We start from the raw sequence: 13338 nt of genomic DNA, 5'->3' as shown, positions 1-13338 counted from the left end.
GGAAACTTGCAGTTGGATGTGATGTCATTGAAAAAGCCTGACAGCGCCTTTTATTACAGAGAGATGACAGCTGGTGTGCTGGAGAGCGGCAGTGCATTAGTGATAGTGTGGGAAGGGGCTGAATTATTGATGACACGTGGCAAAAGGAATCAATATATTTTTCCTTTTTGTGTTCGCTTAAGTGTTTTAGTAATTTAAAATTTAAAAAAATAAATCAAATCATATTATCAAATTACCAACGGGTGATGTTTAGGGGGGAAACCCAGCTGCGAATAAGCTACAAATGAGGTGATGTTTTTTTCTTTTTTAATGGTAGCCTATAACAGACACACAGACAATTGAATATAACTTTTATTGACTTCCTTATCTTACAAATGTGTTTAGAAACTGATGCCATGATAGCTTCATTATTTCCCCCATAACAGGAACAACAACAAACAAAGCGAAAAGAAAAAAAATTTACAAAGGTTTAAGTCAGCCCCGCACAAACAACTTGATAAACACTGACAAAAAGAGACAGCTGTACACAGACCATCAGCTCTATTGAAAACCTATAATCTAACATTTAACAGTCCGAGTTTATAAAAGAAAAGCGTCCTTTAATAATATTATTAATCACACATTACATTGCGTTTTTAATTTTGTCACAAGGAGAATGACAACTGATGTTGTCACTCCAGCCCTCCTAAACTCTCCCCGGTGTTTTCTTGTATTTCTGTTATCTTCTTTCTTCACAAACATTTGAGAACATAAAAGTTACAGGAAGTTCCCCGGGGACAGCTGCACAGAGTGCCGATTCGCGCGCCTTTACGCACGGCGCACGGCTCCCCTGCGTCACACTGGAATGAGAAGAACACCAACGCATGAAAATGCGGATACTGTTTGTATTCTTCATTTTCTTGATTAGACCTGACGAGAAGAACAGACTTCCCAAAGTCATAGTCAGAAAAAATCAGAAATGCTTGTTATTTAAACGAGGTAAAACCATCGTCTTATGTGATCCGAGAAACCACAAATCACATCTCCAAAATGATTCTATCATAACAAGTTTATAGTTAGTATAATTTCATAGAATATTGTGCTGATAAAGTCACACATTTTAATTTGGTGTACATACCGAAGGCAGCCAGCCAAGCTTTTTCTCTAAGGGCATCTCTTTGCTCCTCAGTTTCTCCAAAACTTCCTGCAACGCGTCAATCTGCAGCGAAAGAAAATGTCAAGACAGTATATTGTCATTAAAGAAATTAGGCCATAAAAATCATTTGGTGGGGATTTATTGAAGTTAAAAGCTCAACAAGTCATGCAGTAACTTTCAGTCTTTCTTTGGCGTTTATATATTAATCGTTTTGTAAGAGTCACTTTCCCGAACAATTTAAATACCATATCGACGGTCATACAAAGCACCAATAACCTTCATTCATCCAGCTGACACATTTCACACCCTTTAAAAAAGACTCTCACCAGGTCTTTCTCTTGTTGGGTTTTCAGGGGGAAATCCAATGAGCGCGTCTCCAGTGAGGAGTCTTCAGCATGAGCGAGCCACAGGTAGGTGCAGCAGCAGGTGGCCGCGAGGAGGAGAGTCCGAGCGCCGACCATGGTGCTGAAACACAGGCGGGAGGAGTCCTTCTCTTCGGCGGGTGGAGAAGAGTGGGAAATCTGCGGAGGCTGCCTGGACGTGAGGAGGGTTTGGAGGTCTCCTGTACAGAGGACATCCTCTTTATAGGCGCTTTACAGCTGCTGTTGACATCAGCCAGCTTCTGAAATATTCATGAACATTTTTGACACCGGAGACACTACTCAGCACCTTTGTATCTTTGGGTGATCACAGGAAGAGACCTGACCAGATAAAATCAAATGTGGTTAAAGTTGGATTTACATTTCATAAATACACATCTTTGATAAAGTCATCTAGTGGCAGAATGGGGATCAAACTCATTTTCCTTTCAAACTGGTCTGTTTTTTAAATCTTATCTTAATCTGTGGCCTATTGTATGCAAGTGTAGCCTTATTAGTTGAAGATCTATTTGACTCTGAGTCATTTTGAAGTGTCATAATCAGGCTGAGAAGTCACTAGAGCAACCATCACTGGACAAAACTGTGAATCTGAATCTGTCAAATTCAAATGAGAAATGACGCAGTTAGGTTGTATCTAAAACATCATTCTCTTTTTCACTCCATGTTTTGCTGCTAATCTATTCTGCCTATCTTCTACTGTCACCTCTGTTCAATAAAGCAGAAATCAGTCCTGCAGGTTAACCCACATTGACACCAATCTGTAATCAGGATCCAATTTCCTTTTGTAGGACTAACCTTAACCGCCCCCTAAGCAATGTACATGTGTGTGTGGCTAGCAGACATTCATTTACACACCAACCCTGTCAGAGACCCCATGTCACTGACAATTCATGTTACCCTGAGAGGCCATTCCTCCACCGTGTTGATCACAATCTTCTCCTGTGTCTCCTGAAAGAGACGAAATCTAAGGCAGACAGCAAAATGAGGGCAGCAGTCAATATATAAAGCCCCAACCTTTGGGTTGGGTAAAACAATGGGAAAATATATTTTGCGGTCTGGTTTTGGGGTGTCTACACAAAATAAAAAAATATACACAAAAACAAGATCTGTCACCATGTTCGTACACTTACATTGCACTTAAATTATATCACACATGTCATGACAGATGCCTTGGGATCTCATTACAGGACCATAGCCTAAAGATCGATCACTCACTGGCTCACTCAGTGACTTGAGATGTGACAAATGACACCACAAAAGAATAAGATGAAGAAATTTTTTATACCATGTGTATAAAAGTGAATAGAAAAAAAACGTGTCCATTCAATGTACTGTAAGGTGCAATTGATTTTTATAATGGTGACATTAGGTTTCATAGTGGTTATGGTTTAAAATTATAAGTAACTGACACAAATACAGCAATGCGCATGGAGATTTTGCATGAATAAATATTACTTATATATACTTTTAACTTAAACCATGATAGACAGCTAGTGTACTTATTTCTAGAACTGCTGTGTATTATTGTTTCACACTGATTCAGTATAGTGCCTGTCGTGCCCTAAAACATTTGGCTGGTTGTAACATTTTCTGACATTCCCTCTGTGGTTTGGGTTCACCGCACTTTGATCTTTTGTCAACAACATACAATTTGTATTGCTGATCATAAACTAGTACTGTGCCTTGTTTTATTTAATTTAAACCTATTTTAATGTGTGTGTGTGTGTGTGTGTGTGTGTGTGTGTGTGTGTGTGTGTGTGTGTGTGTGTGTGTGTGTGCATGTGTGTGTGTCTGTTTGTCTATCTATCTATCTATCTATCTGTATTATTCCATAAATGATGTTTACTTTAACTTTGCTTTATTTGTCTATAGATATCTTATCACATCCATGTCCTCCTGTATTTTACATTGTTTTATGCCATTAGGAAAATAAAATCGGCTATTATTGTAGGCACTCTCGCCTGCCGCGGGGGGGCTGCAGCGCGCTTTGAAGCACGGGAAACTAAGATTGAGACAACCGGAAGTTTAGAGTGCATCCTCCAAGCAGCTAGCAGTGTCGTGGAAATATCCCTTAATCTAATTATTCCAACGTTTCATTCTCCACGTTGAGTTTTCAGTAAAAGCAACAATGTCCGAAAGAAAAGTGTTGAATGTAAGTATGTGAACGCTAACGGCGTGTCTCTGTTAGCAGCGTTTAAAACAGTTATCCGTGTTGTGTTACCAAGCAGGCTAACTTTAGCTTTGAAGCTAATTGTGGTTTTATTACTAGCGATGATAACATTAAACATTTCATAGTCAAATTGTTGCAGTTACAGTATGTACGTTAATGTTATTAGCAAAGAATAATATATGTAGAAATCAAACTCCATTGTTACTAACTTACTAGTTTCATTACAATTTCAGGCTTTTCAGTAACCACATCTGTGTTTTGTCCTCCACAGAAATACTACCCCCCGGATTTTGATCCATCCAAAATCCCAAAACTTAAACTCCCAAAAGACCGTCAGTATGTGGTCAGATTGATGGCTCCATTCAATATGAGGTATGTCTGTTTCATCTATTATGTCATGTCCACTTTATTTTATTGTCACACAGCTGGATGGACATGATGGAGTTTCCATTACAGGGTTAAACATAAACAACTTAGTGCAGTTGTCACATATCTACATTTACATATAGGGTCTCTGTAGATATTTAAATTGAATGAATAGTAGTTTAGATGAGAGGAGGGACAGGTTTAAATAGTATCTGCTTTTCTTGCTCTCTTGGGGAAATAATTATCTGGTAATAATGGAGGAAGCAGTTCTTTGATTTTTTTCAGTTGCTTTCAGATGTCAATTGTCTGTGTATTAGTTGCTCATTTTCACTGTTTTCACCAAACCTTTGTACATATCAATTCATGTTCCCAGGTTTTGTAAGTATTTCCACATCAATGGTATCTAATTTTGAGGCCAATGCCAATATTTGATAGGTTTATTGGCTGATATCGTTTTTTAAAATATAAACACATGACATAAACAAGCACGATAAATTTGGTTACTGCCAGAAGAATTGCGAGCAAGAATAAACTTGTCCACTCAACAGTGTACTAACAATATAATGGGGACACCACCAATTCTTGTTACTCATGGGCCATCATGTACAGAGACTCTGATATATTTGTTACAAGCTCAAATTAGTCAAAAATATCAGCCATACCAATATTGTTGGTCTGGCTCTAATTCTGGATAGGTTTAAGCACCTAGTGGAGAGGAATAAGATTGCAGCTGGTATTTTGTTAAGCTTCTGTTGTCAGAGACCGTAAGGATCTGGTTAAGATTTCTTGGAAAATGGTTCATGGTTTATTTCAGGTTATCACTTGCTGGTTTGTTTCTTTTGAGGGCAAACATAAGTCGTCGATTTTTGTTGTATTTACCAGGGCTCAGAACCTCTTAGCGACAAGGCCTCTCTGGCCTTTGTAAATGAGTCCTGTGACTGTGGTGTCATCTGCATTGCCTCCCTGGTTGTTTGCAGGTGTAAAACATGTGGCGAGTACATCTACAAGGGGAAGAAGTTCAATGCACGCAAAGAGACTGTTCAGAATGAGCTTTACATGGGACTGCCCATCTTCCGTTTCTACATCAAATGTACGCGGTGTCTCGCTGAGATTACGTTTAAGGTGAGAGTATTTGATGCTCCATTTGCCACTGTGATATTTATTGAAATGAGACTAAACAAGTACTCTAAAGGTGAATATACAACTGTATCTGTGCTACCTTCTGAAACAGACATCTCCAGCATTATGCATAAAATAATTTATCACACTTTCATGACTGATGTTGTGACTATAGACTGACCCGGAGAACACAGACTACGCAATGGAGCATGGAGCAACACGAAACTTCCAGGCAGAGAAACTGATTGAGGAGGAGCAGAAGAGAATGCAACAGGAGAGGGAAGAAGAGGAACTGAACAACCCCATGAAGGTCTGTGTTTTAAATGTCATGTACTGTTATTGTTTTGGAAATAGGAATGAAGAGCTGATGGTTTCCCAATCTTCTGCCAGGTATTGGAGAACCGCACAAAGGATTCCAAGATGGAGATGGAGGTTCTGGAGAACCTCCAGGAGCTGAAGGAGCTGAACCAGAGACAGGCTCAGGTGGACTTCGAGGGAATGATCGACCGGTACAGAGAGATGGAGAAGAGAGAGAGGGAAAGAGAGAAAGAAGAGGATGAGCGAGAGACAAAGTAAGTCAGGAAGGTTTAAATAGACAATGTGTATTTCACATTTCTGTAAAAAAAAAAAAAAAAAAAGGTATTTGCTAGAACCATTAAAAAAATCCAACTCTACACAAAACTAAATAACTAATGCTACAGATAAATAGGAACTTTAATCTCTACTTATGTGTCAGAATATGTTATTTGTCACGTGTATTCTTCTTATAATCAGTGTGAACTCTGAGCAAGAGTCATTAAAAACCTAATAAAATTTGAATGCGTCAATTGTTTCTCAGAGAGATGTTGGATCGTGCCCTTGTGAAAAGACTCAGAGACTCTGACTCAGAGGAAGAGAAGGAGGAGGAGGAGGGGAGCAGCTTGCAGTCAAAGAAAGCCAGCACAGACAAACCAACAGACATTCTCACCACGGACAAACCCACAGAAGCACCGGTACGTAAGAAACACTCATGTTGAACAAAGTGCCTTGGAATTGATTGGGTTATAATATTTGTCATGGTTTGTTATATCCGGTTTAAAGTTATAATCCTCAAGATTTTAGTCCTGTTTACTGCAACTCTTCACCTAACAGCTCATCTCTCTTGCCACTCATTCTTGTTCCTGCAATGTTTCAAACTGATGCGCTGTCAAACAATGGCCGAATACGACCATGTCTTGGTTTGGAGAATGAACTATTGCTGTCGGCTTTAATCTCTATGACAAATACATTGGTTTACTGCTTCATAATAAAAGTCCCCCCATGTTTCACCATTTGACCAATTTTATATGAAAGAGCAGCTGTAGGAAATTGGGTTTGGATTAGCAGCTTTAGCAGAAACAGCTTTAGGAGTCAACGTGTTGGTGGGCAGTCATTAGCAGGAATTATATTGTCTGCTGTCGAAACCCAGTGAAAAAATTATTAATCTTCCTTAGATGATACGCTGGTTCATGGGCGTATTGTTACTGAGAATTTCACCTTGAAGATACTGATAAAGCTTTAGAAGAATGAGCAGTAAACAGTGAGGCTTATGTTAATGAGATTAAACACTGGGTTGCATGCGTGCGTCGTTTCCTGTAATCCCAGGCAATTTAAATCTCATGTGGGGATGAAAGACCTCTAGCCTGGGACCAGATCTGAGGTGCTCATGACCTGCTGAGCTCATGTTTAATTTGCCTAGGCAGATACGCCTGGCCTTCCTCCCAATCAGACAGATTTCCACCTGTCCTGGATCTGGTCAGGCCAATCACAGCAGTGGGTTTGATACGATGACTGACAGAGGAGCATGACCGGTCCAGTCGTGAAAAACCACACGTCCAGTTTCGCTGCTCTGACTGGTTGTAGGTCCAGTCTGCAGGTCCGTACAGCACATCTCACCAGGCTGATGAAACTCCTGATCAAGCTGTTAAACTAGGCAGCGCTGATCACATATAAATCAAGATTCTGCTCCTGTTACTTTACTTCAAATGTTTTTAGAAACATATTTTAGCAAACTGTGTAGCTGTACTTTGAGAAAGTTTGTGACTAGGCTGCTAATTTTTCCTGCTTGAAAACGGCCCAAGCACCGCCCCAACTCTGATTGGTAGTAGGCCTATCCAATTGCTACCAGATGCTTTTGGTCTGCACCAATAATGCTGTTGATAATGCCCCTTGGAAACTGAAAAGTAGCTGAGATGTTCCAGACAAATGGAAATATTACTGAGAAGATGCTGAAGAAATTTCATGAAAACCTTTATCTAGTGGGATGGGGGTGCTGTTTGTCCTCCCCCCGCTGCTGAAAAAGATCCTAGAGGAAACACTGATAGCCTTTTTTATGACCAGTTTTTACAAATTGTTCTTAAATGCAGTTCAAAGAGTAAAAGGCCTTAAAAACTCTTATAAATTTAGACAAAGATGCAAATAATCATTCCCCTGAGCAGGAAATAGTGGATTTTCTCATGCTGTGTGTTACCACAGGGAACCTCAGCTGGAGGAGTGAAGAGAGCGAAGGTGGAGAGTTGGGAGAGGAGTGTGGGGACGCTGGGTGGAGGAGGAGCACTAGGGTCCCTGGTCGTGCGAAAGAAACCAGCAGCAGCTGTAAACAAACACAGTCCAGTGGCGGCTGTTGCTGTTCTCACATCACAAACAGGTAACAGATTTGTTTCTCTTTAAGTTTATATGAAAGCCCTCTATAGCAACACACTCCTGAAACCTTACAATGTTCAGTATTTGTCCCTATGATTTTTGTATGTTTTTAAGATTTCTATTTTCTTGGACACACAACTATCTTTTGCTGTTTGCTCATATCTTTAATCAAAAGTTTGCTTATGATTTGGAAAGCACAATCATTGTGTGTCTTCTTTTTACAGATTCAAAGGCATCTGCAGCAGACTCCAAAAATGCCTCTAAGCCCGTTGCCACACAAAACGGGTCGTCATCTCTCAGCCTGCTGGGGGCGTATTCAGACAGTGACAGCTATGACAGCGAATGAAAAGAAGATGCTTGGGATGGATTTTGATTTGAGTGACTGACACACAATTGTATGAAGAATGCAGAAAGGAATTTAATGATATGGACCTTTTTGTAATGAATGATAGAAATCATATATAAACCAGTTTGTGGATCTCTCCTATAAAAACCTTTCTATAAAGACTGATAATAAGTCTTTATATTCTATAAAGACTGATAATAAGTCAGTTTTCAGCAGAATTGGTACTGTCTGCTGTCAAAGCCCAGTGAAAATAAAATCCTCTTCCTTAGCTGATCCACTGGTTCACGGATGTTGTTACCAAGTATTTAACCTAGAAGAAATGGTAATGTTAGATTTTTTTTTGTGTGAGAACTATACTATCAGGTGTATATTTTAGTGTTTATTAAAATCTGTTTAACTTTAAGTGTTTGTCCTTTGACATATTTTGACATCTTGCAAAGTGTCTATTTTATTATCTTAAATGTTAATTTGGGATCAGTTCGGTGCTGTCTGTCTGCCCTTTATTTAGATCAGAAAAGCAAGTATTATCTAAAAACTTATATTTTTACACTGATTTTATAATGTTGATTTTATGTAATTCAACATTTTGGACAGTAAATATTAATGTGATTTCATGTGATGTTTTATTTCTGTTAGAGCTGATAGATATACTGTTTTTTATGTAATGTATCGATATTAAGATATGTGGGGTTTCTGTTTTTATAGGTTTATTGTTGATTTTTACAGTTCATTCATGACCTTGGAAACAGAAGGGGGGCAAAACAGTCTCAATTCAAGGTTCACTTACTGCTTGTTCTGTAGCTTTGATCATAATGCACAGTCTTCACCAGCAGATGGAGTTTGCTTTATTTGGAATGGAACTGTGGATGGTCTAAAGTGGTAATATGAATTTTAATATCAACTTAGTATTATTAATAGTTTTCATTAACCCAATCTTGTATTGTCTAACTAGTTCTAGTGCGTTAGCTGTGCCCTCCAAGACTCATCTTGTAGTCACTGACATTAAAATCAGTGCCTACCTGTTTGCCATCATATCCCACCACTGTTAGTTTGCCTCAGCATTCCTTATAACACAAGGCAGGGTTTAATTTAAATACAGTATGTAAGCACTGATATCCATATCTTGAATGTTGCTGCTTTAAAAATCTGAGTCAATCCATGACATTTGATATTGGAAATATATCACAGCTTTGATCAAATTAAAAGGTTGACGAGGTCTTAAAGGTAGATGAGAGCTGGTGAAAAGATAATATTGTTTTGTTCACATTACTGGAACTGCAACAGTGAGAAAAAATGGTTGTATCTAGAGCTGCAACGATTAGTTTATAAATAAATCGGTTGCCATTTTACCAAGTACCCTTATGAAAATAATAATTTTGACAATCGATTAATCTATTTGAGTCATTTTTAAAGAACATCCAAATTCTCTGATTTCAGCTTCTCAAATGTGAATACGTTCTGGTTTCTTTACTCCTCTATAACAGTAAACTGAATATAATTGAACACATTTGAGGATGTCACCTTGGGCTTTGGGAAGTAGTCATCTACATTTTTCCCAATTTTCTGGACCTAAGAACTACTCGACAAAATAATAGACAGATTTATTGAAAATGAAAAAGAATCGTTAGTTAGTTGCAGCCCCAATCCTATCTGTGGATTTGGCAGCAATCATGTGTGAAGCTTTAGTGTCGACCAACCGTATATATCTCGATACTCCCCTTTAATTCCAGTCCGCCGTGCCAGTGAGTGTTGGTGTTGTGGCGGAGGAGACCGTGTGCTCCACGGTCTGATCTGGTCCAGCTAACATTAGCTGACTGACCTGCTTGGCTCCAGAAGCTGAAGTGGATTTCACGGATGACAATGTTTTATGTTTAAGCCTGATAACGCCAAGACTAAAAGCTGGATGGTAACCAGGAAGACGTAACTGGAACGGGAAGCCGTCAATGCCAAGAAAGAGGGTGAGCTTAACGTAGTAATGTTGGCGGTGAACGTTAACGTTAGTTAACGGCTTAGCTTCGACGTTAGCTGCTAACTTAGCTTTGGCATATTTAAATAGCGGTGCCATAAGTAGTACGACTCACATTCCTCTAACCTCTTACTTTTTATAATAAATAATACAACAGCATTAGCCAAGTATTTATCTAGGTGCTGATAGTTTTGAAGGAAATGCTGTCCTTAATATATTGTTATGATTAAGTAATTAATTGAAACCCCCTAATTTACCCTCAAATGCTAACCAGCTATTGTCGATGGCTCCAGTGATTTGCTGATTTAGCACGCCTGCTAGCGTTGACCTGTTCAATCAAACGCAACTCTCTGTTTGACTTTGTCAATGTTAATCCTGCTCTTAATCTTAATCTTATTTTCGCCGGACCTGTTGATTGATGTCAGCACCTTTCTCCTTCGGGGCACAGGTAATTGTTCTGGGGTTTTAACAGCTCTAGCCAAGTTGAATGTGGCTAACGTAAACAAAAACCTCATGGTGAGCATGAGCCTGTTTTAACGTTACTTAAAAGATTTTATAGGCCCAAGTCAAGGTTACGGTTTTCAGTGATAAATATCTATCTAAAGGAAGCAACTTTATTGTTTAGTTAGGTCGAGTACGTCTTTTATAGCCTTGAAGCAATATTTTATGACGGTTTGTGGTCATTAAAGTTGCAAAATGCTAAAAAACCCAAACAAATGCCATTAAAAAAACCTCACGTGTCCAAACTTTATTTTTGACTAATTGTTTCACTTTGTCTTCCTAAATTGTCCTAAACTGTATATTTGCCATTTAATTCCCAGATCCATGGCAAAGTGGCTGAAGGACTACCTAAATTTTGGCACTAGGCGTGAGCCTCCGCAGCCTCCGAGGCCAGATTACAGTGAGAGTGAGATTTTGAGGGCGTACAGAGCTCAGAAGGAGCTAGATTTTGAGGACCCCTACCAACACACTGAAAAGGAGCATCAGAATGGCTGTTTCAGCCCCTGTAGTGCCACAGTGAGCCTTCCCTCTTTCCCCGCATTTGGTTCAGTGCTGCCGAATGGTGTGGAGGTATGACATACATGTTTTTACAGTCAAGTATGTGAATAATTTTATATTGTACACTGTGTCTTTTCTCCTTGATTTCCTATTGGCATTAAATAGTGGTGATTTGAGTCAACATTTAATGCAATTTGTTCCAGGTTAAAGTGGTGTCTCCCAAGCACAGACTAATTAAAGTGGACTCTCAGGAGTTTGGCCGCTGTAAAGTCCCCCTGAGTCCTGTGACTGTTGAAGAGGAACCTGTAAGAAGTGTTTCTATTAGTGTTCTACGTCACTCATCTTTTGCTTTCTCTTGATCTCATTCACTTACTCATTTTCTCTCGTACACACATAGATATACACACACAGTTATATTTCCAGCTCTCTTACTTGTGAGATGCTCTTTTGTTGTCGCTCCCTACCAAGGTGGTTCCATCTGCCCCAGCAGCGAACGACGCTGACACGGATTACTCTGATCCATTTGATGTGCGGCCAGACCCAAGAGGCAGACCAAACTGGGAGCCCAAATCCGCACCAACAGACTGCTGCAGCTACATGGAGCCATTTGAGGCTCAACGGATCATCTCAGGTTTGTCAGCTAAGGATAATTTTTCTTACTAGTCAGTTAAGCTCTTAATAAAAGGTATTTTTATGTAGTGTCAAACAATAGCCTATTCTAAACTTAACAGCCACCATCAATTGCTGGTCCTTTGCCCTTTTGATGTCATACAGTACATGTTGTCTTCTAAATGTAGCTGGCAGTATACCAACTTTTTATCTTGACTAGAAACTGAAAGGATGTGAGTCAGCATCATCTGGCCAAGCACTTTCCCTTGATGGGACTTTATTTTGTGGACTTTGAGGTAATTGTTGTGGAACTGCATTGGCATTTGACAAAAGACATAACAGACGGGGATCTAAAAGATTTGCACAACAGATTTTATTTGACTTCTAGGTAGGTTTCTACAACATTGCCTACCCCAGCTTTAAATTCTGCTGACAGTCATTTACTGTGTTTGCTGTGCAGAACTGCAGCACAGCGTGATGGCTAACAGGTCTGGGAGCGGAGATGGCGGCCAGTTATATGATAACCCGTACGAGGAGAGGACACGTCACTACCACCGAGCTGCTCCACCAGTACAACTACAAACTCAGAGGGTTGTGGGCGGACTTACCCAGATAGACAGCAGGGAGAGCAGGCTGCCACAGGATGATGAGAGGCCGGCGGATGAATACGACCAGCCCTGGGAATGGAAGAAGGACAACATCTCTAAAGCTCTAGCAGGTAAACTGGCATTCTCAGTATGTACATCTCAAATGTTGTGTTTTTTTTTACTAACATACTATATCTTTGTGTGTGGCCATAGTTCAGTTTGAAGGTGCAGAAAGGGAGCGCTCCAGAGCTCAGACAGAGCAGACCAAACTCACCAAGACGGGAACTACATCTACAACAACTGAATCAACTACACTCCATCTGGTTGGTGACACCCCTCCTCTCCTGGGAGAGAGAGTGGACCCATCTCTGCCACTGGAGAGACAAGTGTAAGTAGATAGCTGCAATGTTAAAAGATGCCAGTGCTTCAAGTGGTTGTACTCATTTCAGTCACTTTCAAGTTCTCCCACTTAGAAATCGTGGAGGGGTCTGAAATTGTCATCGTAGGTGCATGTCCACTGTGAGAGACATAATCTAAAAAAAAATCCAGAAATCACAATGTATGATTTTTTAACTATTTATTTGTATGATACAGCTGCAAATAAGTATTTGAACACCTGTCTATCAGCTAGAATTCTGACTCTCAAAGACCTGTTAGTCTGCCTTCAAAATGTCCACCTCCACTCCATTTATTATCCTAAATTAGATGCACCTGTTTGAGGTCGTTAGCTGCATAAAGACACCTGTCCACCCCATACAATCAGTAAGAATCCAACTACTAACATGGCCAAGACCAAAGAGCTGTCCAAAGACACTAGAGACAAAATTGTACACCGCCACAAGGCTGGAAAGGGCTACGGGGAAATTGCCAAGCAGCTTGGTGAAAAAAGGTCCACTGTTGGAGCAATCATTAGAAAATGGAAGAAGCTAAACATGACTGTCAATCTCCCTCGGACTGGGGCTCCATGCAAGATCTCACCTCGTGGGGTCTCAGTGATCCT

The 13338-nt window shown here is 39.9% G+C and overlaps 3 protein-coding genes across 5 annotated transcripts in view; 2 read left to right on the top strand and 1 right to left on the bottom strand.

Annotated features, from left to right (window-relative positions):
* Positions 1-338: 338 nt before the first annotated feature.
* On the bottom strand, positions 339-11596 carry LOC123979480 (cocaine- and amphetamine-regulated transcript protein-like). 2 transcript variants are annotated; one of them, XM_046063415.1, is made up of 5 exons: positions 9875-10338; positions 2413-2479; positions 1462-1697; positions 1118-1198; positions 339-839 (listed from the first exon to the last, which is right to left on the bottom strand). In XM_046063415.1, exons 2-5 carry the CDS (start codon positions 2423-2425, stop codon positions 732-734), a joined length of 438 nt encoding a protein of 145 aa, XP_045919371.1. In that variant the 5' UTR covers positions 2426-2479; positions 9875-10338; the 3' UTR covers positions 339-731. The 2 variants fall into 2 exon arrangements, with proteins under 2 accessions (XP_045919371.1, XP_045919372.1); XM_046063416.1 differs by lacking the exons at positions 2413-2479; positions 9875-10338 and adding an exon at positions 11575-11596.
* On the top strand, positions 3506-8580 carry yju2 (YJU2 splicing factor homolog). Its single transcript, XM_046063400.1, has 8 exons — positions 3506-3667; positions 3957-4057; positions 5029-5173; positions 5346-5480; positions 5561-5742; positions 6009-6162; positions 7664-7835; positions 8056-8580. Exons 1-8 carry the CDS (start codon positions 3644-3646, stop codon positions 8175-8177), a joined length of 1035 nt encoding a protein of 344 aa, XP_045919356.1. The 5' UTR covers positions 3506-3643; the 3' UTR covers positions 8178-8580.
* Positions 9923-13338, top strand: part of LOC123979468 (SH2 domain-containing adapter protein F-like) — an 11041-nt gene continuing 7625 nt past the window's right edge. The window contains exons 1-6 of one of the 2 annotated variants that reach the window (XM_046063396.1): positions 9923-10135; positions 10965-11214; positions 11346-11447; positions 11611-11773; positions 12212-12469; positions 12552-12726. In XM_046063396.1, the coding sequence (XP_045919352.1) occupies positions 10969-11214; positions 11346-11447; positions 11611-11773; positions 12212-12469; positions 12552-12726 (944 nt within the window). In that variant the 5' untranslated portion in view covers positions 9923-10135; positions 10965-10968. Of the gene's footprint in view, positions 10136-10247; positions 10592-10964; positions 11215-11345; positions 11448-11610; positions 11774-12211; positions 12470-12551; positions 12727-13338 lie in introns of those variants that run through there. The other variant, XM_046063397.1, reaches the window with a different exon arrangement.

Source organism: Micropterus dolomieu, linkage group LG11 (genome assembly GCF_021292245.1).
Source record: "Micropterus dolomieu isolate WLL.071019.BEF.003 ecotype Adirondacks linkage group LG11, ASM2129224v1, whole genome shotgun sequence".
In the NCBI taxonomy this organism is placed as follows: domain Eukaryota; kingdom Metazoa; phylum Chordata; class Actinopteri; order Centrarchiformes; family Centrarchidae; genus Micropterus; species Micropterus dolomieu.
This window is presented reverse-complemented; position numbering and strand designations above follow the sequence as displayed.